The sequence below is a fragment of the Equus asinus genome, chromosome 5, assembly GCF_041296235.1.
Source record: "Equus asinus isolate D_3611 breed Donkey chromosome 5, EquAss-T2T_v2, whole genome shotgun sequence".
Lineage (NCBI taxonomy): Eukaryota > Metazoa > Chordata > Mammalia > Perissodactyla > Equidae > Equus > Equus asinus.
Window position 1 is genome coordinate 10,869,327 of NC_091794.1, and position 25,676 is coordinate 10,895,002.

Sequence of the window (25,676 nt, forward strand, 5' to 3'; positions counted from 1 at the left end):
AGGAAAGGAGAGCCAGTGAGCTGAAGGTACTAGGATATTCTATTTGGGGAGAATAGTGAGAGTCATCATCAAATAACCGGAGAAGGGAATAAAGCTACTAGAACATGCTTTTTGACTAGTTCTGACAGCTGATTGGAGGTGACTTGGGTTTTACTGTATTTATTACGTTGCCTTGTCAGCTCGCCTGTTTCCATTCTCCCCCCGCCCCTCCTGAACAGCCCTTCCTGGGTTCTTAGTTTTCCTTCTCTGCTAATTTTCTTTTCAAGCTTTATATCTCTTCTGCCTTCTAGCAAAACAACATATAGCATAATAAGGAAGCAGAGAAGTACTGTATCTGTGTTCAATTCCTCACATATTCTCTGAGTATCTACTTCCTGTCCAGCTTGGGGATGTGTGCTCTGACAGATCCAGAAAAAGGCATCTGGCATGTTCATACCCCAGGGCTCTCTGTGGGAGGAATCCTCATGAAATCATTATATATACATTGTACAGAAAAATGATAATTGTTAGACAGTAGTCCCCCTTTATCCTCAGGGAATCTGTTTGTAAGACCCCAGTGGATGCCTGAAACCGCAGATAGTACAGAACCCTATATATACTATGTTTTTCCTAAACATACAGGCCTTTGCTAAAGTTTCATTTATAAATTAGGCACAGTAAGAGATTAACAACAATAACTAATAATAAAATAGAACAATTATAACAATATAATAAAAGTTACCATAGAGCTTAGCAAACTCAGTATATGATTTTTTCTTTCCTAAGTCAAGAAATTTCACCTTTTCACTTTAAAGAAGTGCTGTATGGCTTCTCTTTGGCACATACAAATTGCCAGCATCACTGCTCTTGCACTTTGGGGCCATTATGAAATAAAATAAGGGTGACTTGAACACAAGCACTGTGATACCACGACAGTCGATCTGATGACCCAGACTGCTACTAAGTGACTAACGGGCAGGTGGCCTCTACAGTGTGCATCCGCTGGACAAAGGGCTGAGTCATGTCCCAGGCGAGACTGAACAGAATCGCTTGAGGTTTCATCACACTACTCTGAATGGCAGCCAACTTAAAATTTACGAATTATTTATTTCTGAAATTTTTTCCATTTCATATCTTTGGACCACCGTTGCCCATGGGTAACAAGTGAAACCACAGAGAGAGAGGGACCACCGTACAACCAAGTGTCAAAAGTAAGGCACAGCCATTAAACGTGGGTGGTCCAAAAAACGTGCTCGGGAAGGAGAGAGACATGAGCTGGGGTGTATGAAGACTGCTTTTTGGAAATGGGAATTAAGACGGGCTTGCATAGAAAGTGTGAACGGGGGTGCAGGGTATGGTGTGCAGGCCTGGGAGCGCAGAGGACAGACAGTGCAGAAGCAAAGGGCAAGTGTGGCGGACAGGACGGACACTAGCCTTAGCAGGGGAGCAGAGGTGGATGGTGAGTTGAGTGGGAGGTGAGGCTGGACACTGAACTGCCACAGTACGTAGCTTGCCAGGTGATCAATAAATACGTGTATGGCTACGTTGAGAATAATGAGGAAGAGACTCCCATGAATTTGTTGTCTTGTGCTTCAGATTCTTCCCAGTGTGACAGTCATATCCTAACCATGAAGTAAATGCATATAAAAAATTTTGTTGATTTAGAAACTAAAAGAGGTAAATGTGTTATGCTAGGCCAGTTAAAGAATAGGCATTTGGTGACTTTCTGGTTAAGAATGTAAACACCACCATAAAATTATAGGAAAACAGGAGTTGGGCTTTTGGCAGGGTATGGTGGGGGACATGTCCTAGCCTGTGGTGAATTCTCTATATAAGTAGCTTTTCCTCCTTAAGCCACCGCTTTCCGTGCCTTTCTCTCTTTCAAGATAGCTGTTGTCTCTATCTTAGCATGGAGGCAGCGTGCATTTTGAGAACCATGTTAAGCTCTCCCAAGGCTAAATGTCATGGGGTCTAAGGTTTAGAGATCTTAAAATACATATTCCTTCATGAAGAAAGGGCACAGGGACCAGAACTGCCAGCACAGCTAAGGCCTTCTTTGAATAGTGCGTGCCTTCTTAGTATTCACGAGAGCATGTAGACAACATCTTGACGGAGTTAAAGTTTCAACGTGAAGAGCTGCTCCTTTTCAATAAGGATGCATTTAAAGACGCTCTGCGTGAATAGAGTGACTGAATTGCTCCTGAAGCGAGAGTATGACTTTATTGAATGAGATATTTTTCATTTAATCTGTCTGCAGTTTGGAATTGTCATTAGAATCGCAATAAATAATAATGATTAGCACTTGTAGGGCTTTTATCTTCAAGGAGTTTCAGAGTTAACCTAATTTAATTGTCACTTGGAGTCATCAGAGACGTGGGTTTGCTTTTCTGCCATGAAACCCTGAAAATGTTCACTTTCCAGCCCTCAGTGCTCCTTTTTGGTGTTTCCATGGTCTGTGAGCTCCTGGTTCTGTGGGAGATGCCAGGGGAGCTGACAGAGGGAAAGGCTTTCTCTTAGAATGCCTTGTCCTTGGGAGGCGTCCCGGCTCTTGAGTTAGGCTTCCTGGATCTGGTGCCTGCTCTTCTGCTGCTAACTGCGTGACCCTGGGCAAGTACTTAACCTTCAGCATCTTCAGCTGGGGTTCATAGTGGTGCCTACCTTGGAGGGTTCTTTTGAGGATTAGGTGGGATAATGAAGTAGGCGTTGAATAAAGATTAGCTGCGTATTAGTATTGTTTTGAAAATTCTTATTAGGAACCTGTCATTCTGGGACATTGTATGTAGTTAAGTATTAGGTAAGGAAATTATAAGCCAGTAAGTACTTTTTTGGGGGACTGCTGTGCCCCAGGCTCAGGGCTGGGCGCCGGGACAGAAAAGGAAGGAATCATAGCACCTCCCCTGTGGAAGTTCACAGCCCGTGGGGATGGGGAGGGCAGAGAGAAAACTAACCGGAAGACACTATGTTGAGTGCTTGACCTAGCAACGTCGAGTTTGATCAAAGCTCAGGAGCAAAGAGTGACTATTTTGACGTAAGGTTTTCACAGAGCTTTAGAGGGAAGGGATATGTGAGCGGGCCTTGGAGGAGGAGAACTTTGATGGAAAATGGGAGAATCTGTGGGAGAGCAAGGCCTCGGGGTGGGTGTTTGCCAGCTCGCGTGGCAGCAGGACTCCCTGAAGGATCGAAAGCCAGGAGTGTCTTGAAAGCCGCAGGCCTCCCTTGAAAGATTTTAAGCAGGTCAGCCTGATCTGTGGAAGCTCTAGAACCACCGCTGTCACTCTTCCTCGGGGCTGGTTTTTCCTCTTCTCTGTAGCCTGGAGAAAGCTGTGCGGCCTTGCAGTCTTCGCTGGACCCCGTAGACGCCTTCCCCATGGTTGGAATGTGTGGTTGTCTAAAATGAGATTTCACGGGCCTCCCTTACCTTCCTCTGTTTCGCTGGGTCTGAATTTCCATGAAGATGATTTGAATGGGATTTTATTGGACAGTTAGGGAACAGAGTAAACTCTAAAATACCCCTGTGACACAGTGAGATTCACAGAGTTTCAAAGACTGAAGTGGACTGATTGCCTAAGTTGTAAGACAAGATGGCAGAAAGACTGAGAGGATCTTAGTCACAAAATGTGTGACTCTGTCAAGGCTCTGTTTCTGACTGTCTCTCACTCAGACAGAGGAAAGGAAACTTTCCATCTCTCATTTTCAGTCTCTGAGGCTGGAGATGGTATCCGCTGGCGAGCATGTGGACTGCTGTTCATGGGAGACGTCTTTGCTCTCCCTTGAGCAGCCCCTTAGGCTGAGTTGAAGTGAGCACGTGCTGCCCGTTCAGCCCACGCTCCCCTGGGAAAGGGGGAGGCTTGACGAACGTCCAGGGAGGCCTTCTAGGAGCCAGGCTCTGTGCTGGGTGTTCTGTGTCACTGTTCTCACTGTAGAGCTCTTACTACTCAGCTTTAACAAACGAGGAAAGATGAGCAAGATTAATAGTTTTATAGCAAGTAGTTAGTGGTAGAGGCGGGATTCTAACGGAGACCTGTCAGGCTCTAGTGTCCATTTTTTTTCTTTTGTTAAATGTGGTATTTTCTTTGTACTGTTTCTTCTATGGTATTTCTTCTTTAAATTTTTCATGAAGTTTGACCTCAGTAGTGGTCTTCATGAGTGGGCTTGCTGCATTTGAAGAATACAACTTAATGAAGTTTTTCCTAATTTATCACCAAGTTGGCTTATGTTTAGTTCAGTAGCAATGAGTATCTAATTAGGGTCCCTCATCCTGGCATAGAAAAGGGCATGCCTGGATTGGTTTGTTTTTACGAGATAAATGAATATTCAGCATTTTGGACAGGGACCTTCAGCTTCCATCATTTGACAATCTCAGCGGCATAATTTTGATGATATAGAGTCTTTCAAGGAGAGTCCACTGATGGTTAAATAACCTGATTTCAGTTATGTAACGCAGGAGAAAGATTGACCCCTTTTGAATAAAGTCCACCAATTGCTTCATTTATTGCATATAGATTTTTCACTTAATTTGCTCTTGTTCAAGAACAAGAAGCCAAACTTTACAGCGTGTGGGGTTTTTAGTGGCAAAATAATTACAAGAGTAGGCCTCTGTTACACTCAAAAATTAACAATTTTTCCTCCTCCTCATTGTTGAAACAAGATGAGTGATAAGGTTAAGTTTCAAAATTCTGCCTGCTTTGCCTTGTCCTTCCCACCTTTTCATCATCTTTTCTTTCGTTCTTCTCTCTGGGTTTCTCATTCCCTTTTTTTTTTTTTTTTTTTTTTTTTTGAGGAAGATTAGCCCTGAGCTAACTACTGCCAGTCCTCCTCTTTTTTGCTGAGGAAGCCTGGCCTTGAGCTAACATTCATGCCCATCTTCCTCTACTTTATACATGGGACGCCTACCACAGCGTGGCTTTTGCCAAGCAGTGCCATGTCCGCACCTGGGATCTGAACTAGCGAACCCTGGGCCGCCGAGACGTGGAACGTGCGAACTTAACCACTGCGCCACTGGGCCAGCCCCTCTCATTCCTTCTGAATGATAATCAGCAGCGTCATTTCCCCTGCTCTTGCCTTCTTTCAACAGTTCAAACATAGATCCATAGGGAATGAAAAAGTAATTAGATTACCATAAATTATTAAAGCATCCGGTGTCTAGTTTGAGGTATTTCATAGCCATTAGAGCAGTTGCACTTTTCTTGACTCTTTTGTCCGCAGTAGACTACCTGCAATTCACTTAGCATTTGTTCATCTTTTGCTCATGCTGAAAGTACTTATTTTGCTCCTGTGTTGTGCCAGGGGTGATCAGCCTTACTTCTCCCATGGCCCAGGTGGCTGGAAGGTTCTCACACACCACACTCCTCATGTCAGAGTTGTACATAGTTTTCAACCCCTTTTGATTCCCACGTGGGAAAAAAATATCTGAATTCAGGGGAATATGAGGATGGGAGTTAATTGTAAAGCCATTCTAGTAAATAAAAATAGTGAATTATCACCATAATTTAGCACGGGGGTGTTCATATGATTGCTTACGACAACTCCCACAGCTGACTGACCTTGATGTTCTGGTGAGCCCAGATGCTTCTGAGCACCTAAAGATAAAGTCTCAAATTATCAAGAAAAAGACCGAGTGCTGGAGGGAGGATGTACCCAAATGTAATTGAAGGGAAGATGTGGTGAGCGTCATTAGCAATACAGAGACTTTCTAGTGTATTTCTGGGGGAGGAGAGACTAATTTTAGGAGTATCAGAAAAGACATATATAGTGTCTTAAGTGGCATGTCAGCTCCATGGAAAGAATTGGAACAGTTGTCGGGGTGGCGGATGAAGGTGATTATTTTGAACCCAAAAGCCACATTTACCATCTATTGATATGATTCTTGATATTCTGTGTTTCAATATTGAAATTATACATACATACGCAAAGACATATACTTAAACACATTCACACATGATTAAGGAGCATAATCAAAGTCCTTGAGGCTAAATGATACATTTTTGTCTAGGCACTGGCCATCACTTTGACCTCTCCAGTTGATAACAGCTGCCTGATTTATAGTTTCTCATTGATTTCTTTTGCTATTTAAAAAATGTGTTATAAAACATTGGGCCCCAGTATGAGTTTAATTACCACTCAAGCAGCTCCTCCTGAAGTGATTAATAAGCCACAAATATAACCATTTCCTCTTTTCTCCATTTAGCATTGGTATTTTTGGAAATTGGGTTGCCTGTGCCAAGTTTTATTTGTAGATAGAATGGGAATTGTTAAATGGTCTATCAGTTCACAAGAAATCTTTGTTCCTTTATTAAGAGCACACCAGGTAACTAATTCCATTTAGAGTTTTCAATAACAACTTCCACTCTTGAGGCAGCCACGTGAACCATGTAATTGCTTCAGATGTTCAGCAGAAGTTTCTTGCTAAGAAAACCACAGGAATGTTTTTTTCTCCCCCGCTCCGTTTTTTGATTAGACAAGGCTTTTAATAAATTAATGATGATTTTAATCAAAATGAAGATATAAAAATAATCTTTATTAAAATTAAGATTTTATTGCAGCACAAGAAATCTGAATGTCCATCAATAGTGAAATGATTGAATAAATTGTGATATATTATTTTGAAATATTACATATTTATTACAAAATGAGAACTATTAAGATGTATTGACTTAGAAGAGCATGATATATGCAACTTAAATTTTTTAAATGGCTATTTGTATTGATATATTTGGATTTTAAAAAAGGTTTAGAATGATATAGTCCCTAAGGATACTAAAATTGGTCAGAGGCTAGGTAAACAGTTAGAGGAGAGAATCCAGAAATAGATTTATACAAATGTGGACTTTAGGATATAGGATAAAAGTGACATTTCAAGGGAATGGAGAAAAGCTAGATTATTTAATAAATGATGTTGGGACAATTGGCTAGGTATTTGGAAAAAAAGAATAAGCTAGATCCCTACCTCACTCCTTTTATCAGATGAATTCCAGATGGATCAAATATTTAAATTTTTATAATAGTCATGCAAGTTCTAGAAGAAAACATTAGTGACTCTTCCTTTTTGGTTTTGAAGTTAGGAAGGCGTGACACAAAATCCAGAAGGAATTAAGGAAGAAGGATCTATTGGCCTATCCATATTGTCTTGCAGGCTTGAGAACTGGATGAACCTTGAAACTATATGTACATGGACCCTAGGTTCAACAACATGGCATTATGAGTTTATTGGTATCACTTTGCAAGCACTTGAACCAATGCAAACTTACACTGACCAAAAAGGCCACTACTGTGTGATTGTAGCCGCATTTGTGTTTCTAATTGTCAGCATAAACCATTTAAATTGATGGCATTTAACTGTATTATTTGAATTTTTGCACAAGTATGTATAAACAATAATTTGTATATTAATGTTACTTCAGATGAACGAATGAGAAATACCAAATCAGAAAAAACTGAGAGAAAGCTAAGACACTGACATGTATAGTTTACCTCTGGGCTGGGGGGCTGGGCGTGATGGAGAAGGAAAACCTCAATTTATGCTACTTTCACCTTTGAAATATGATGAATATGTGTTGTTTTTATCATTGAGAAAATCTTTTTTTTAAAAGTCATGGAAAAGTAATTTAGAATTTTAGCCTTCTGTAAAAGATTTTGTCACATTCGTAGCCTGGCTGTCACTTAGCTCTTACCCGTTAGGGACAAAAAAGCCTGAGGAGCAAAGCTTTGTTCCCACATAGTGATGCGTGTGACTCGGAGAGCCAGGAAGGTGTGTGATTTGTGTGTCACAGGCGGACACAGGGTGCCCATCCCACTCAGTGACACACAGGGTTCACGTGCTGGCTCCTTGGGGGCTGCACCCAGCTAGTTTTTGAAAAATGTGTGTCATCTTTTGAAATAGTTTTATTTTAAATCCAGAAAATTTGGTTCTTACAAAATATTTATTTTCCTTAATAATATTCCAGGCTCAGATGTATCATATTGTAGAATGCAAAATTCATATAAATTATTATACTAAACTAGGAGCCATTGGTTAGAATGTATGGAGGGCCACCTCTGTGAACACCTCTGCTCCCCTGGGAGGCATCTTTCACATTCCTCAGATGGAAAACACTACCCTGGGTAAATATGAACAGATGATAGTAACTCATAGTCATCCTAACACTTATATTTGGATTTCGAGTTCTAAAGTTATGGAGTGAAAGGAAGTAGATTTCATAAAAGGCAAATTTTATTAGCTCAATTTCATTCATTAAAATGACTGTTTGATTATGTACTTAGAATTCTTACTGAATCCAGTAAATGCCTGAGCTGGTAGATACTTTAGTCATTAAGACTATAATCCAATTAAAGCCAAGGAAGCTAAATAAACTAATTTTAATCAAATTTGCTTTGATTTCTCTCTGTTTCTCTCCTTTCTTTCCTTACCACAGGTCACAGTAATGAAAGGCAGTAATAGAAATAAAGATCATTCAGCAGAAGGCGAAGGGGCTGGGAAACGACCCAAACGAAAGTGTCTTCAGTGGCATCCATTGCTGGCAAAGAAACTTCTAGACTTTTCAGAAGAGGAGGAAGAGGAAGACGAAGAGGAGGATATTGATAAGGTAATTCCTCCATTTATCGTAGAAGTTTTAAGTTCATTTGAACATTCATTCTAGAAACTGCAGTGAACATATATGCTGTGAAAGAGGCGTTCCTAAAAGTCTGTATAACTTGAATCCTGTTTAACTGCATGACTACTTAATCTACATTGTTCTTCCAAATACTGATGACTCTTATTAAAGTATCTGTACTTCCTAATAGTTTAGACTGAAACAGATCCTTCTTAAATAGTTTCTGTCAATTAACTAATGATTTGCAGGTAATGTTCAAATGCAGCGGAGATGGGGGTATTCACCTGGCACCCACCCCGTTGTTCCTGGCCTCTCCTTGCTTCGCTTCCGGCCTAGCCCTGCCAGTGTAGGGCAGTCTCAGCTGCTCAGGTCGTCCTCTGTGGCCTTCGCAGCGTCTGGCTGCCTCACCCCACCACGCCTCTGAGGTCAGTCAGTCCTCCAAGCCCCCTTCTCTCATCTTATGCTTGAGTGGTGGGCTTTTGTTTAGAAAGTCACATAGCCGTGCAGGTGACTTAAGAAAGCCACCCATTCCTCCAGGTCTTGGTATGACTGGTTCTTCCTCTGCATTGTTCAGATCTCAGCACAAGGACTACCCCCCTGAGGGATGAGACCTCATCATCTTAGTGTCCCTCCCACCCGACTCCTTCCATGTCAGAGGATTTCCTTCAGGACACATCTTACTAGTTCCTTGTGTTAGCTGTACCCTTCTTTATGTCTGTCTTTCCAGACTAGAACGTAAGCTATCAGAGCTGGGGTCTTGCCCCTCTTGTCCTCTTCTTCCTGAGAACCTAGAATGATATTAAATAGATAGATGCTCAGTGGAAGAATAGATGAGTGTATGTTTGTGTCATCACACATTTTAGAAACGTGTTTTATTTTCTCCAGGCCTTTGACATCCATCCATTGGCTTGGGTCAGCTCCCTCTTCCACTCATCTTGGCAGGAATTATAAACCTTTTTTCTCTTTCTCAGACATCTTCTCTGGATACCCTTTATGATCTCTCTCACTGTTGACCTGATGTCCTGTTTCACAGAGAAAATTGAGGCCACCATAGCTGACTCCTTCAGCTTCCTCTCCTCACCTGGGCACTGGTGTCACTTCTTACTCATCTTGTCTTCCTCCTTTCCTATTTTAGAGAAATAGGTGTTACTCCTCCAGATTGAGGAAATTTCTAAGTTTATACTTACTTGGATCTTTCTGGCACACTTGCACCTGTTGACCACTTGCCCCTTGAGGCTGCCTCCTGTTTCCGTGATAGCTTTCACTCCTTTTTCTCTGCCTACCTTCCCAACTGTACCTTCCTAGTTTCTTTCGGTTGATGCCCCTCCATCATTCTTCCTCAAATGGCGATGTTCTCTAAACCTCTTAATTTCTATTGCCCTCCTGGACTTTTTTTCCTAAACTCTGGACTTGTATTTCTGCCTATTTACTTGACATATCCACTCAGGTATCAAATCAGAATCTCAGTTCAAAATGAAGCTTTCACTTTTCTCCACCAAACCCCGTCCTCTTGCATCTTCCTTTTTCCAGTAAATGGCAAATCCAGCTTTCAGGTTGGTCAGACCCAAAACCTTGTCTATTTTCTTTTGCTCAAGTCTCACTTCCATCCGTTTATCAGCACATTTTCAGCTCTACCTTTAAAATGTGTTCTCGATTTGACCCTTTCTTAGCAACTTCATTACCACCCCCTTGATCCAAGCCACCACCATTTCTAGTGCCATGATTGTGTTCGACCTCTCCCTACATCTGCTCTTGCCCTTCTACAATCTTCTCAACAAAGCAGCCAGAGGGATCCTTTCAAAATGGAGGCCCGGTTGTGCCACTCTTCTGCTTCTCCAGGGCAGGGAATTTGCATGCTCACTGCTCTGTCTACCTCACATAGAACAGTGCCTGGTCCATATCAGGTGCCCGGTGAATAGTAATTGAGTGAAAGAATGAGGTCGTTGAATGCTCTTCTCTTTTCAGTCCACATTTGGTGATCTCATCCACATCCTTGGTCCTACACCCTCTTTATATTGGTCCTTCGGTTCATTATCCCAGCTGAGACTTCTCTTCTGAGAGCTGCTTCAACTCCAGCCTTCTCAATACTGATCTTCCTGTTCCCCACCAGGTCTAATTTCTCTTATTTGAGAAAAAGTATTCTCTGTTGCCTTTGAAGGAATCTTGCCACCAAAGCCAGAAACACTCTTCCTTTTCAACCTGTAAATCCAATCAGATACCAGTCACTCTTGGTTCTACCTCATAAATAAATATTGTCTCTGTTCTGTCTTCCTCATTCTCATTATTACTGCCTTGATTCAGCCCTGTCCCCTTTCCTGCCTGGACAACTGGAGGAAACTTGTAACTGGCTTCTCTGGTTTTTGGTTGCTGCCAGGTTTGCTGTTACACTTTCATGCTCTACACTGGTGACAGGAGTTATCTTAAAATGCAAATCTAGCAATGTCCATCCCCCTTGTCCCCGTCCCCCCCACCCCCGCCTGCTTAAAACCACTCATGACTCTCCATTGCATCCACCTGTGCTTTCCATAGCCTGGTCTGGTATTCGTGTTGATTTGTTACAGAGTATTACTTCCCCCAGGGGTGAAAGAAAAATAAGTCCAGATAGAGAGTTTTTCATTTTTATTTAATTTATTTGTTCATTTGCTTTTCGTTAGTTAATTTAATGAGATAATTATAATAGTAGATAGCAGTTAAAAACATTTTGTTTTTAATGTTCGTACTTGGCAAAATAAAAAGTTGAAGGGCCAGCTCCATGGTGTAGTGGTTGAGTTTGGCGGCGCACTCCACTTCGATGGCCCAGGTTCATGGGTTCAGATCCTGGGTGCGGATCAACACCACTCATCAGCCACACTTTGGTGGCAAACTGCATATAAAGTAGAGGAAGACTGGCACAGATGTTAGGTCAGGGCTAATCTTCCTCAGCCAAAAAAAAAAAAAGAAAAAAAATTAATCTATGTCCATCCACCAAGGTTTTTTTTATTGGTCCATACAGTCTGAAACCACTCATTTACAGGATTAAATGTACTTTTTTTACATGGCAGAGCACATTCTTCATGAAGTGGCCCATACCTTCTTCTACGACCTCATGCCCCAGATCCTTATTCTAATCTTTTATATGTTAGTGCTATTGAACTGCATGTGGATGTTTGAATAAACCATTGAGCCTTAATCCCTGTTAGTTCCCCATGTCTCCCCATTGACTACCTGACACATTCGGATTCATCTTTCGAAGAGTAGCTCAGACAACGCCTTTTCTAGGGAGACTCTTTGTGCTTCCACTCATCCATCAGGGCTTCATTATCGTGCGGGCTCCCTGTTGCAGTCATCATACTGGTTTTTAATTTATTTGCTTATATATCTTTCTCCCCTCCCAAAACGGCGAGCTCCGTCGGCCAGGATCTTCTCTTATTTATCTTTTTCCAGCTCTTGGCTTGAGTTTTATAATTTAGTAACGGAAGCAAAAGTTATTCTTTCTAGAGGGAAAATATAATTACTTCCTCAACCTACATAATACATTTTTATGCCTGAGTTTTCTGTAGCTTCTTAATCAGTTTCAGAATGCAAAAATAAATGCTCCTTGAAAATGCAAATCTTGTTAATGATTGTATATGTAATGAGGAAGAGAAATCTGTAGCCTTCACCCCCAATAATAATCCCTAAAGTATTTCTAAATCAGATAGCTGTGACTTCAAGATTGTTCTGTACTATTTGTGTTTGAAGATAATTGATGGTTAATTAAATGTATTTGCAATACTTAGTTTAAACTTAAAAGGCTTTTAAAAAATGCCAAATTGGATTAAGCTAGTGATTTGTCCTAGAGTATCTGTCTGTAACATTTGCCCAATAAACATGATATAAAAGAACATGATTGCCTTCTAGCAGAGGTTCTCAGAGTGTGATCCTCACCCCAGCAGCATCAGCATCACCTGCGCACTTGTTGGAAATACAGATTCTCAAGGCCTGCTCCAGACCTACAGAATCAGAAACTGGGAATGGGACCCAACACTCCATGTTTTAACAAGACTTCCAGGGCCTGCAGTGCCCACGCAAGTTTAAGTCCCACCCCACTGTATAACGCAGACTAACAACTACCGCCATCCTTCTTGATTTTAACTATGAAACAAGAAATGAAAGAAATGGTTTTAGTAAGCATTCTGGACTTCTGTTCATGGTTGCACTGTTTCTGAGAAATATCATAGAATTGTATTTTAGCTGTAGAAGATATTTAACAATCCTGATATGTTCTGAGATTCTGTCATCAGAGATATGCTTTGAGCAATTTAATCTGTGGCCACGTGCAGGAAGTGTTGTAAGAGATTAAAAGCAGGAAGATGGGGCTACAGGCCAGAGTGGTGCTAGGGAAGTGGCAGTGAGAATTGCACAGATGGCATGGACGGGGTCAGAGCTTTGCAGGAGTCCTTGAAGACCATGAATTGAATGAAATGCTTAGGAAAAGGAAGGATTCAAAACTGATTTTGAAGGTATAATCCTAGGTGAGTTTATTCCTATCACCATTGCTTTTCACTAAACAGGAAAGCCTGATATTTACAGGCTTGAAAATTTACTGCATAGTTCTTCTTTCAAATAATGTTAAATGCCTGTTTTGATTTTGACAGTAGGAGGCTCCACTTTTGATATGCACAAAAACATTGAGTATAGTCTATATTAGGTTATTATCTACTTTTATGTTACACATTTTCATATTATTCGCTGTAAAAAGCACTTTCCAAAGAGGAGAAAGACGGAATATTCATGTATTTTATGTGGATATTCTTGCTAATCTTGAGACCCATATATCACAGAACGAGTTTATTCATTCATTCAACATTTAGGTAAGCACTAATGTTATACCAGGCATTGAGCTAGGCGCTGTGGTTGTAAAGGTAAATAAGAGAGCTTTTGTCCTCAAAGAGCACACTGTTTAGTGAGAGAGCAAAAAACATAAGCAATTATAACACAATGTCATATGATTTAATAGAGACATGCACAGGTTGCTATAGAAACTAAGCAGAAGAATACATCATAAGTTGGTTACCAACCACTCACTAACAGTGGTTGATGATTTTAAGAAATCTTTTTTTTCAATTTGTAAGGTGTTGAAATGGAACTAAGAAAAAAATATAATTTGAAAACCAAGACTAATTGTTAAAGGGAAATTGTCCAAGATTTGTTAAACTTCTGGCTTTTGTTTTGGTTGGTAATAGGTTCAGCTTCTTGGGGCTGATGGCCTAGAACAAGATGTTGGTGAGACCGAAGACGATGAATCACCAGAACAGCGCGCCCGGAGGCCAATGAACGCATTCCTCTTATTTTGCAAACGCCATCGCTCCCTTGTACGTCAGGAACACCCCAGGCTTGATAACCGAGGTGCTACCAAGATCCTAGCTGATTGGTGGGCTGTTCTCGATCCAAAGGAAAAGCAGAAATACACAGACATGGCCAAGGAGGTAGGTTACAGTGACAAGGTTTGATGGTGGCTGTGGGCAACCAATCCCGTAACCCCCGGTCAGCAAGCGTGGAGAACCTGCGGAAGGTGTAGAAGGGTGAAGGTGAAGCCTGAATCAAGTGCTAAGTGAAAACTTAAGAGCTTTCTTCCTATTCCTGAGTCCTGGGTGCACCTTGCAGATGCTGGTGGAGATGCCAAGGGCAATTTATTGCCAAGAAGTTTTTCTCATTGTATATACTCCACTCATTGATAGAGGGGATTGATTTTTATGAATGATGATTTATTCGTTATGAATGATATATATATATATACACTTTATATGTATTTATATATATTTATACTTTATAATATATACTTTAATATATATATATATATATTAAAGCTTTTCTAGGGACCCAGCTTCTGCTGTCAGATAATGGCCATGGTAAAGATGACCATCTTAGGTAACTCTGATTGTAACCTGGGAAAGAGTATTGATGTGGTTTTGATGCTAAATAGCTTTGTGACCATATCCGAGTCAATCTCCCGGTCTCATCTTCTTCTTTTTTGATGTGTATTGGAATGAGGAAGTTGGACAAAGATTTATATCCCTTCCGCTCTAACACTTTTTCGTTTTATAATAAACGGTTATGAAGAGATATGCTTTGACTCGTTTCTGCTCTGTAGGTAGTGCAGCATGAATACTTAAAACCAGTAAATGAATGAATCGCACTGAAACAGGATGTGCTGTGAGCATGCCTGTCAGCGCTGTGTAGGCGTAGTTGGTGAGAAGCATTTCCATGGAGGAAGGCTATTGAGAGAGGTGGGACATTAATCAATTCCAAAATGATAGCAGTGACTGAATTTCTTCAAAAATTCTATACCAGTCTGTTTCTAAATTAATCTGAAATTAAGGTCGGTCAGTGTACATTTAAAACGTATAATGTATTTAGGAAGTAAGGGAAAAAGCAAAGTAATACCATTATGATTAAACTTGAAAGGAATAATTCTAACATTATTTCTTCAATATTAGAACGTGCAAACCATCTTACTTCATGGACACCAAGTTTTGGTTAAGTTTGTGAAAAGATGAAGTAGCAGGGGACAAAATGCAGAGTTTCAAGTGACACATTTTATTAGACATCTCAGTATGTGGAAAAGTAATTCTTTCAATTGCTCTGGTTTTATTGAGTTGTTTAACAAGCCAACATGGAACATAAAACTTCCTTATGCAATGTTCAGGGAAATTTGAATCCAGAATAAATGATTAGCATATTTGCTATGTAATTAATGATCACATAAGGCTTCAGGAATTGGCTGTTGTTAAAAACAGGATTAGAACTATGTAGAGCATCTGGAAAATTTAAAAATCTCGGTCACCTACATGATTTTAAATGTTTCAGTAGATTTCCACTAGCGTAACAGTAGTTAACAGTCAAACTTTCCCCTTAAATAGTCTTAGATCCTTTCATAGTCATGCTTATCTGGTAAAAGAAACAATTACCTGAACCCTCAGAGGGAACTGCAATAGCTTCCTATAATTAAACACTCCAGTTTGCTTTTGGATAACATGCAGCCTGTCCCGAGTATATTGTTTGCATTTTCTTAAATACAGCTAATTTACAAACCCAACAGGTGGCCACTTTTAAGAGGAGGAAGTATTATTTTCATACAGGAAATCCCTCACTAATTACTTAATTAGGCTCACAGTATTTACCATTGTGGGGCTGTAATGAAATCTGTTAAGGGGCCCCCTGCAATCTACTCCCAGTGGAGACCATAACTGGATCTTCCACTTTGCCACTCACCTTCTTTATAGCTTCTCTTAGGAAATGTTGTCTCATTTCTAGTGCAAAGTGTGGAAGGTTCAGCTTCTTCCAAAATCAGTGTACAGTTGGTTTCTAGTCATAAGTGATACTTACCTGTTTCAAATTATTTACTAAATGGTTTTGAAATTACATTAAAGTGCAGGTAAGTGTGCTGGTGCTTTTTGTGTTAATATTGCAGCCTTAACTGGAATGTCAGTTTAACCAACAAAAACCTAGGGAGTGTCTTCAGTGCACCAGGTCTTGTGGGGGGTGCTGGTGATAAATATGGTCTCATTCCTCAAGTTTCCCCCCAGGCAGTCATTTTTAAAACTGTTTCATATGTGTAACCTTTTAATTATAAACTCCCAAATATAAAACGTCTTCTCTGTTGAGAACAAGACATACTCTTTCACCGTAGTCTGCATGTGACTGTGAATGCTTACGTGATATTCACCAGCATCTGTTCTGCCATTATCAATTGAATGAGAAATACTTACTTTTTTCCTTTCTCTTTTTGTTCTTAAAAGAAACATTTTAAAAACAAAAGTTTTTTTAAAAAGAAATGAGCAATAATTAATACAACTTTGAGAGTAGTTTTCTCACCTGTTGGAGATTTCTCTGACCCTTCCTTTGCCCCTGATTATTTTCTGTTAGTGCATCTGGGGAGAGGAAGCACCTGTTCTGGGATTTGTTTTCAGTTTCTTGAATTGTTGCCCAGTACTAATTTGTGCTGTTGAAAAAAATGATTGAATGAAGGTTTCTTGTTCTCTGATTAATCTCATTAGAGCAATAATTGGCTATAAGTAATATAAAAAATGCTATCCTAAGGATGTAGCCTGGATTACTTTCTTAAATTCAGCAGTGTGCATGCTGGTGCAGTATTGTGGGTGTTCAAGAGTTCTTTTTTTTTTTTTTTAAAGATTGGCCCTCAGCTAACATCTGTTACCGGTCTTTTTTGTTTCTTCTTCTTCTCCCCAAAGGTCCCTGTATGTAGCTGTATCTTCTAGTTGTAGGTCCTTCCAGTTGTGCTATGTGGGCTGCCGCCTCAGCGTGGCTTGATAAGCAGTGCTAGGCCTGCACCCAGGATCTGAACCAGAGAAACGCTGGCCCGCCAAAGCAGAGCACATGAACTTAACCGCTTAGCCATGGGGCCAGTCCCCATAGGTTCTAATTTCTGACTATTTGACTGCCTGTTAGGAGACCCAGAAACAATATCGCTTTTACTTTTTTAAAAAAATTATATACATACATATTTTTATGGCAGTAACACTGGTTTATAATGTTATATAAATTTCAGATGTACATCATTATATTTCGATTTCTCTGTAGATTACATCATCTTCACTACCCAAAGACTAATTACAATCTATCACCACACACATGTGCCTCATCACCCCTTTCGCTCTCCCCACCCCCCTTTGGTAACCACCAACCCAGTCTCTGTCTCTGTGTGATTGTTTGTTGTTTTTATCTTCTGTTTATGAGTGAGATCATACAGTATTTGACTTTCTTTGTCTGACTTATTTCACTTAGCATAAACCCTCAGAGTCCTTCCATGTTGTCATACATGGCTGGATTTCATCATTTCTTATGGCCAAGTAGTATTCCATTGTGTCTATATACCACATCTTCTTTATCCATTTGTCCCTTGATGGGCACCGAGGTTGCTTGCAAGTCTTGGCTATTGTAAATAATGCTGCAGTGAACATAAGAGTTGCATGTACCTTTACACATTTGTGTTTTCATGTTCTTTGGATAAATACCCAGCAGTGGAACAGCTGGATCGTATGGTAGTTCTATTCTTAATTTTTTTTTTTTTTTAAAGATTGGCACCTGAGCTAACAACTGTTCCAATGTTTTTTTTTTTTTTTTTCCTGCTTTATCTCCCCAAACCCCCCGTACATAGTTGTATATCTTAGTTGTGGGTCCTTCTAGTTGTGGCATGTGGGACACCGCCTCAACGTGACCTAACGAGCAGTGCCATGTCTGCGCCTAGGTTCCAAACCCTGGGCCGCCGCAGCGGAGCACTCGAACTTAACAACTCGGCCACGGGGCCGGCCCCTATTCTTCATTTTTGAGGAATCTCCACACTGCTTTCCATAGTGGCTGCACCAGTTGGCACTCCCAGCAGCAGTGTATGAGAGTTCCCTTCTCTCCACATGCTCTCCAGTACTTGCTGTCTTGTGGATTATAGCCATTCTGACGGGAGTAAAGTCATATCTCAGTGTAGTTTTGATTTCCATTTCCCTGATAGTTGATGATGTTGAACATCTTTTCATGTGCCTGTTAGCCATCTGTATATCTTCTTTGGAGAAATGTCTGTTCAGATCTTTTGTGCATTTTTTAATTGGGTTACTGGTTTTTTTTGTTGTTGAGACGTATGAGTTCTTTATATATTTCGGCTATTAACCCCTTATCAGATATATGGTTTGCAGATATCTTCTCCTAATTGTTAGGTTGTCTTTTCATTTTGTTGATGGCTTCCTTTGCTGTGCAGAAGCTTTTTAGTTTGATGTAGTGCCATTTCTTTATTGTTTTTATTGTTTCCCTTGCCCGATCAGACATGGTACTTGAGAATATGCTGTTAAGGCTGATGGTGAAGAGTGTACTGCCCATGTTTTCTTCTAGAAGTTTAATGGTTTCAGGTCTTACATTCAAGTGTTTAATCCATTTTGAGTTAATTTTTGTGTATGGTGTAAGACAGTGGTCTGCTTTCATTCTTTCGCATACTTTTACTTTTTATCATCTTTATGTATGTACTCTTAAAAGCGTAGGAATACAAGTCTGCATTTTTGCCTAGGATATTTGTGGAACCTTCCACATGTCACTTAAACTAATGATCATAATTAATTAATTGACAATCAGTTTAGAGGCTCACATATCTTGACCTTCAGGTAGAGCAGAGTCAGTGCAAAGAAGAGGGGAGGACCTGGAAAGTTAAGACAATTTTGAGTGACCTCTATGATACCCCCTCCCTCCTTTTTTTGTAGGATCAGAGGCATGAGGTAGAATGTGTATCTTCATTGGTTGATTGGTTCATTGCAGGCTTGATGTTTTACATAAGCACAAGCATGTAATTTCAGTTAGGATCATCCCCATTGTTCAGAGCAGGGACATATGGCTCTTTAGAGTTAGCATCTTGACCAGCCAGTCATCCATTTGTGGAACTTGTCTGTCTGACTGTAGTGCCCTTTTAATACACACTGCTCACTTTAGATGCCTGAGAGATGAGTAGATTTGAGTAAGTTTAGCAAAAATGGTAACAGTAAAATGTCCTGGATCTCACAGGAAGAGTCTGCTTGTGCTGGGCTGGGGGTTAGGTGGGGTAGTTCAGAAGAGGCTTCAAGAAGTGCATAGAATCTGGCCTGGGCTTTCGTTTAGGATTCAGAGAGAAAGGCAAGGATGAGGGCAAATGTGGGAAAGTAAGAACAATTTCAGGAACAAGAAAGTCTGTTTTACCCCAAGCCTAGAATGTGTATAGGAGAGTAACAGGAAATGATGATGTCAAGGCAAAAATCATGAGCGACCAGGCCGAGAAGTGTGGAGGTTCAGTGATATGCCAGTAAAATAGCCAAGGAGTTAAATGCAATAAAATACCTTCGCTTGGACATAAACTGGAATAGCCTTTTGTCAATGTCAGTATCTGTTGTTAGCAATACTCTAGGAAAGATTATCATACCCTGAAACTCCATGGAGTTTTTAGTGATTCGCTCTTCCTCAAGATAAAAATAAACTATTTTTGGTTATTTATTTCAACTGGGATCCTTTTTTAAAGACCATTCATTCCCTTATTTTGGTTTCATCAGAAATGGATTCTTCTCCAAAAAAGATATACTCTCATTTCCTCATCTATTATAACCCGGGAGCAGTTCTGTTAGCTGTCCCGTGTCATGCTGAATGCAGGCTTGCTGTGGCGCCCCGCATCCTGCTAAACCAGAGTGGCACCTCACTTATCCAGCATCCTTGAGAAACCTATGTTACCCTGAAGGGATTTCCAGAGGATGAAACTTTACGTTCCTTTAAACACTTTTTATTTTATATATTTATCCTGGAAATTTTATTTAGAATTTTGTTTACATACTTCCTTGCTTAAAGTATTCAGGACACCTTCTGGATTTTCTTGTAAATTTCTACTCATTATTTCCAAACAAGAAATATTTTATAATCTGTAATTTGGTGACAGCTTTGTGAACAGTTGAGCTGCGTTCACATTTTTATCTGTATCCTAAGTGATTCTCAACTATTTTCTTCTTTTGAATTTCCTCTTGGCTTTTCCATGGGTCTTTCTTTTGGGTCCACTCTGGCTGTCAGTGACATTTCTCTCCTCTGTCAGCCACTTTTGGCCTCCTCTAATGAAATGACTTGCTCTGTATGGGGTTTTCTGAGCTTGGCTTCCTTAGGGGCCCCACCACTTTTGGGGGATTTGGGTAGTAAAATCAAAGATTTGGGCTCCATGCTTTACAATATTCCTTGTTTCTGAGACTTTTCCCATTCCTGTGTTCCAGATATCAGGATGTTCTTACTGAATTTAAAAAAATATTCACGTGTTTATTTTTGAAATCATAATAATCAATTTTTGAATATTGTTTTATAATGTCCAGGATTCTTCTATAAACATTTAACTCATTTAATCCTCAGATTAATGCCATGAGGTAGATATTATCTTCCAAAAGCTAAAGATGATGACACTGAGGCCCAGAACGGTTAAGTGAATTAACCAAGGAAGCGAGTTGGTAGTTGCAGAGATGGAGTCTCACACTTGGCCTTCTCCCTTCTCTGACCTTTCCAAGTTTCCACATCTGTAAAGGGCAGTAGAGATGCCTGACCTCACAGGGTGCAGGGAAGATGCAGATAAGGCAACATAGGTGCAAGCATTCTGTAAAGTTTAAGACGCTCCACAAATGTTAGTTTTATCACTATTCCTGACAAGCAAATATGTGTTTGTACTTGATTTTTCTCTATGTAGTCATTAGCTACTATTTTTATTGGGAGCTGTTAACACAATGGAAGGCTACTAAAATGCAAAATTAGTCTTTGAAACAGGAGAATCAACAAACTAAATGTATCATTTGCCCAACTTGGCATATATTGTCCAGTGTGATTATGAACCCCTAACAAGACAGATGTTCAGATAAGTGACCAGCTTGATTTCAGAAGTATCAGTCCATTTGCTAATTGTTAGTAAACACTAACATTGAAGTATTCAAATAAAATAAAATTATAAGGATTTTATGAAGACTCCATAGCTGGTGATAAATAAACCCCATAGTGAGTGATAGATTGAGACTTTAAACTGAGTCTCCTAAAACTCATTTTGGTATTGGTTTCAGATGTTAAGTTTTAGATTGATTGAGGTACCTAATACTCTGATATCATCTAAGATGTTACTACATTAAATCTTGATTACTTTGGAATTTGACCATTCAAAGAGATGTAGATAAAAGTTAACTTCTGGACTGTTTCAAAAATTGCAGATTCATGCTGTAAACTGTTTTTAAGGAGAAAGTTTAAAGTGTTTAAGGAAATTACTAAACCTAAGTGAACAAATTTTTTAAGGAAAATGAGCATTTTACAATTCCAGTTAGTTAACGTATGAATTTATCTATTAATACATTTTCAGAAATGTAGGTAAAATAACAAAATTGCATTTTAAAAGACATTCTGAGTTTTGATTTTCTTATTAGCACAAACTGATTAAACTGACTTTTCTCCTAATTACCCAAATGAGGAAGTAAAATTGTCCTTTCAAAAAAGTTTTATGTACGGAAATGAGCACTGTTGCCGCAATAATCTCGGTTTAGGGAACCATATCTGCAGCTACGCCCGTGCACCCAGGTTCACATTTGTGACTTTTCCACAATCAAACAGCCAGATGATCCTGGTCACTTAGTCAAGTCACTTTTTGAAGTGTATAATTTTTATTGGAGTAGCTGTATCGTGAAAGTTTTGCAGGTCAATGTATAACTTAAAATATTAAGTCAACGTCCTGTCACATAAAACTGTCTAATTTTCTTACTGTTAAAAATATCCAGCACATTAGTTCAGATCAGATAGTACTATTGAGGCTTATTATCTAAATGATAATTTTTAAATTTCTGTGAGGGAAAGGTCGTGGAACTAAGGTGGTACAGATTCGCGCCACCCCTCGGATGTCTTCCTTTCTGCTTCCAGCCTGTGTAATGCGGTGTCTGCCTGCTGCTGTGAAGAGGTATGGGGTCTCACGGTTTATGATGTTAGGGTTTCACTTAGCCCCCTGCATAGTTATAAAATTAAAAATGTGTTATATCTCTTTTTAAAATACCAGATAATTTCCTGTGTAATCTCTCCTCCACAATTCTGGTAGATTTTATTTCATGGCGATATTTCAATGGTTTGCACCAGAATCAGCTGTGTTTTTTTGTGTGGACATTCCCAGGGTCCCTTCTTACTCGACCTCACCAGGGTAGCCATTCTCTCTCCCTCTGTTGAGAAGATCTAGACTGTAACAATAGCTAGAAAAACTATTGGTTGGACTTTTAGATAGTACCCTCCCCCAATTAAAACAAGCAATTGGAGAACAGTTGGTTAAGTATGTCTTTCATTGACATTAAGGTGCTTTTAAGATCAAATTTCTGTTCTTTTTTTTTCTTCTTAGATTAGCACCTGAGCTAACATCTGTTGCCAACCTTCTTTTTTTCTTTTTTTTTTCCTTCTTCTTCTCCCCAAAACTCCCCCAGTACATAGTTGTATATTCTAGTTGTGAGTGCCTCTGGTTGTGCTATGTGGGACACCGCCTCAGCATGGCCTGATGAGTGGTGCCATGTCCACGCCCAGGATCCAAACCCACAAAACCCTGGGCCGCCGAAGTGGAGCGTGTGAACTTAACCACTTGGCCGTGGGGCCCGTCCCTCAAATTTCCATTCTTATAAATGATCTGGAAAAGTATTTAGTGTTGGGACCCAGTTTTTGAGAGAGTAACGTAATAGAGTATTGTCTTTTGGTGTATGACAAGGCAACAGAAAGGCTTAATCATTTGTTGTCATATATGAAGTAGGAAAAATACTGTGACCAGGGATATGTATTTAATACCACTCCTGAATAATGGTGATTTATTATTATTGCTAATGAAATGTGGTAGTTGGGGTCAGAGAGAAGGAAGCCAGTATTTACTGAGGATCTTGTAAGTTAGGAACTGTGTCTGTAAAGTAGATTCACTTAGATTATCTAATGTGTTGGAAATTTGCAGAAAAAAATTGGAAGCCATATGGTGAATTTTTATTTTAATGGGAGGTTTTTGAAAATCAGTATAAGAAGTTAGTCATCTATGAGATAGGACCAGTAGTCCATGATTGATGTTCTCGGAGGATAACTGAGCTTCCCCTCCCACTGCAGCAAGAATAGCCCTGCCCTGGGGATCCAGATGGGTGGGGCCTCTCTGGCTCTTTCAATCCTGTAATGATGGATTTTTGCCCACATGGTTGGCCAGCATGCTAATAGTTTTACTCAGCTGTTTGTTTCAGACTGTATATAGTCTTCCCTCTTTTCTCCCTTACTCAGCCTTCTCTGTAATCCCTTTCTAATAACCTCATCACAACAAACGTTTCAACCTTTCTCTTGCCTCCTATAGCTGAATCAGAGCAAGTGATTAATGAGGTGCCAAGTTCCAAGGACAGACAGCTGTCCTCACACCCTGAGGCTCTTCCTTTCTCCGCCCTCACTTGGCATTCACACACTGCCTGTGTTGACCTGTGTGTCTTTACATGAATTTATGGCATCTCCATCTAAGTCTTACATTCCTTAAGGACAAGCACTGTTTGTTATTCTTATCTCTGTCTCCCACATTCTTAACCTTTTTGCTCAATATATATGCTTGATTGACCTAATGAATGTCTTGGTATGGAACATTTACATTGAGTTTAAGAATCTGCAAGGTTAATATTGTGATACAGTTACAGAGTGTTAATCCTTCATAGTGAATTCTCCTTTACTGTTTTCCATAAAACCCCACATACACCAGACATTTCTCTTACCCTTTGGCCTTCAACTCGTAGGTAGCTTCCCCTTTTACAGGCCCTTTGCAAATCCATTTTTCATGCCTGAGCCAGGGCAAGGTTTATGGACCATGTGTAAAAAGAAATATGTTTGTGGCTAATTGTAGATTGTAAACAATTTGAAGGCAGAGACCCTAATTCATGCTCTTTTCTTTCCAGTGTCTGTCATCAACTCAGTGCTCATAAACATTGAGATGAGTGGGTGGGTGGAATATGTGCAAGAGGAAGAGAAATGGTTATGGTCAGTGACTGTCACTGCTTTGTGTTGTCTTCAGCACAGCTCCGTATCATGTTAGTTTAAGCTGGCCTTACTTAGTGTCATCAGTGCTTTAAACATAATTCCTTCCATAAGGATGACAGTGTTATCACGTTCCATTACATGTATTGATTTTCACCAAAGAAAATTACTGAATGATTCTTAGCAAGGGATGTGGTATCATACTGGAAAAAAACTTATCTAGCAGCTCAACATTGGAAAGGAGGAAGGGGAGACCTAAGAAATGAAGAAATCTGAGTGCTAGTGACATCTGTCCAGCATCTTTCATAACTGGGGCTTTCTTCTTAAAAACTACCAAAATTTCTTTTTTATTTCTCATGACAAATATGTCAATTAATTTGTTTGAAAGTCTTCTGTCACTTTATAGAATGGTGACCTTTGTCCAAATGACTGTTCATCTGACAAACCCAGCCCGTGTGCCTTTTACTGGAACACAGTAATGATGTTTGTTGTCTGCTTCTTCCATTTTCATCTCCTCCTGCCATTTGTCACTTTCCACCTCCAGACAGCAGGCGAGTCTATTTGTCTGCCTCAGCTTAATATGTAAATCCCCCCCCAGCACGTGAATGTGCTGGGGTAGGGTGTCTCTTATATCACATTTGATACCTCCAAGTATATTCTGCTGTGTGTAGTAAATTCTAATTTGGCTCTGAACTTGTGACCTATTTTAATTATTTTGTAAGAAAAGTAGAACTGTATCTTACCATGTTTTATGCTTACCTTCCTTCTACATGTCTCTGTGTATCAACACGCAGATATACAGCTTTTAGTGAAAAAAAAAAGGATTATTCAGAAAATTTGAATTAAGATAACTTTGGGATAATTCTAAACCATTGACAATTAACATTGCTTTATATTATCTATAGTACAATTTTCATTTATGTGTTTTAAAGTGAAGTGGTGGAAAAAGTTTATTTGGATTACATATACTTTTCCTTATACCAAGGATGAAGGAACCTTTTTTCCTATTGGGTTAAATAAAAAGCTGTTTAGAGCTTACATTAAATTAGTTAATTTTACACACCAAGTGATCATTTTAAAAGACCAGCTTATAGGATTGAAAGAATTGTATTAATTTAGTAACATATCCAGTAGACTGACGAATACATGGAAAATACAATAGTGATAAATGTATTTCGTTTAGTTTTGTTGTCAAGAAAGGGGGAAGAAGTGGCAGAGTTGGGAGAAAGGGTTATAGGAGAAAGCCACAGAAAAATCAAGGAGAGAGGAAGACATTGTCAGTGAAGGCTGAAGCTTCCAAGGAAAGACAAATTTTCTGATGGATTAATTGCATCATCACACATCACAGCTCTCAGCACGGTAACATTTGTGATCATGCATGCCGATTACAGAACCCTGGGATGTTGGCAGGTATAGTTACACTTCATGGATGGAGTAATTCAGGCTGAGAAGGGTTCAGCAGCTTGCTGAATGTCCATAGCTGGCTAATAGCAGAGGTGGGCCTTGAACCCAGGTCATCAGACTGTGCACCCAATACTCTTTCCTCTTCATGGCCCTACATCTTCAAATAACTGAAAAGTTGTGCATCACTTTGTCCTGCCTTGT

General features: G+C 39.8%; 1 protein-coding gene across 19 annotated transcripts in view; it reads left to right on the plus strand.

Moving 5' to 3' along the window:
• The window catches only part of BBX (BBX high mobility group box domain containing), a 258,518-nt gene that overhangs the window by 159,038 nt on the left and 73,804 nt on the right, over positions 1-25,676 (plus strand). For all 19 annotated transcript variants that reach the window (XM_014853213.3, XM_014853218.3, XM_070508709.1 and 16 more), the window contains 2 exons: positions 8,391-8,561; positions 13,775-14,017. In XM_014853213.3, coding sequence (XP_014708699.1) covers positions 8,400-8,561; positions 13,775-14,017 — 405 coding nt within the window. In that variant the 5' untranslated portion in view covers positions 8,391-8,399. The remainder of the gene's footprint in view (positions 1-8,390; positions 8,562-13,774; positions 14,018-25,676) is intronic.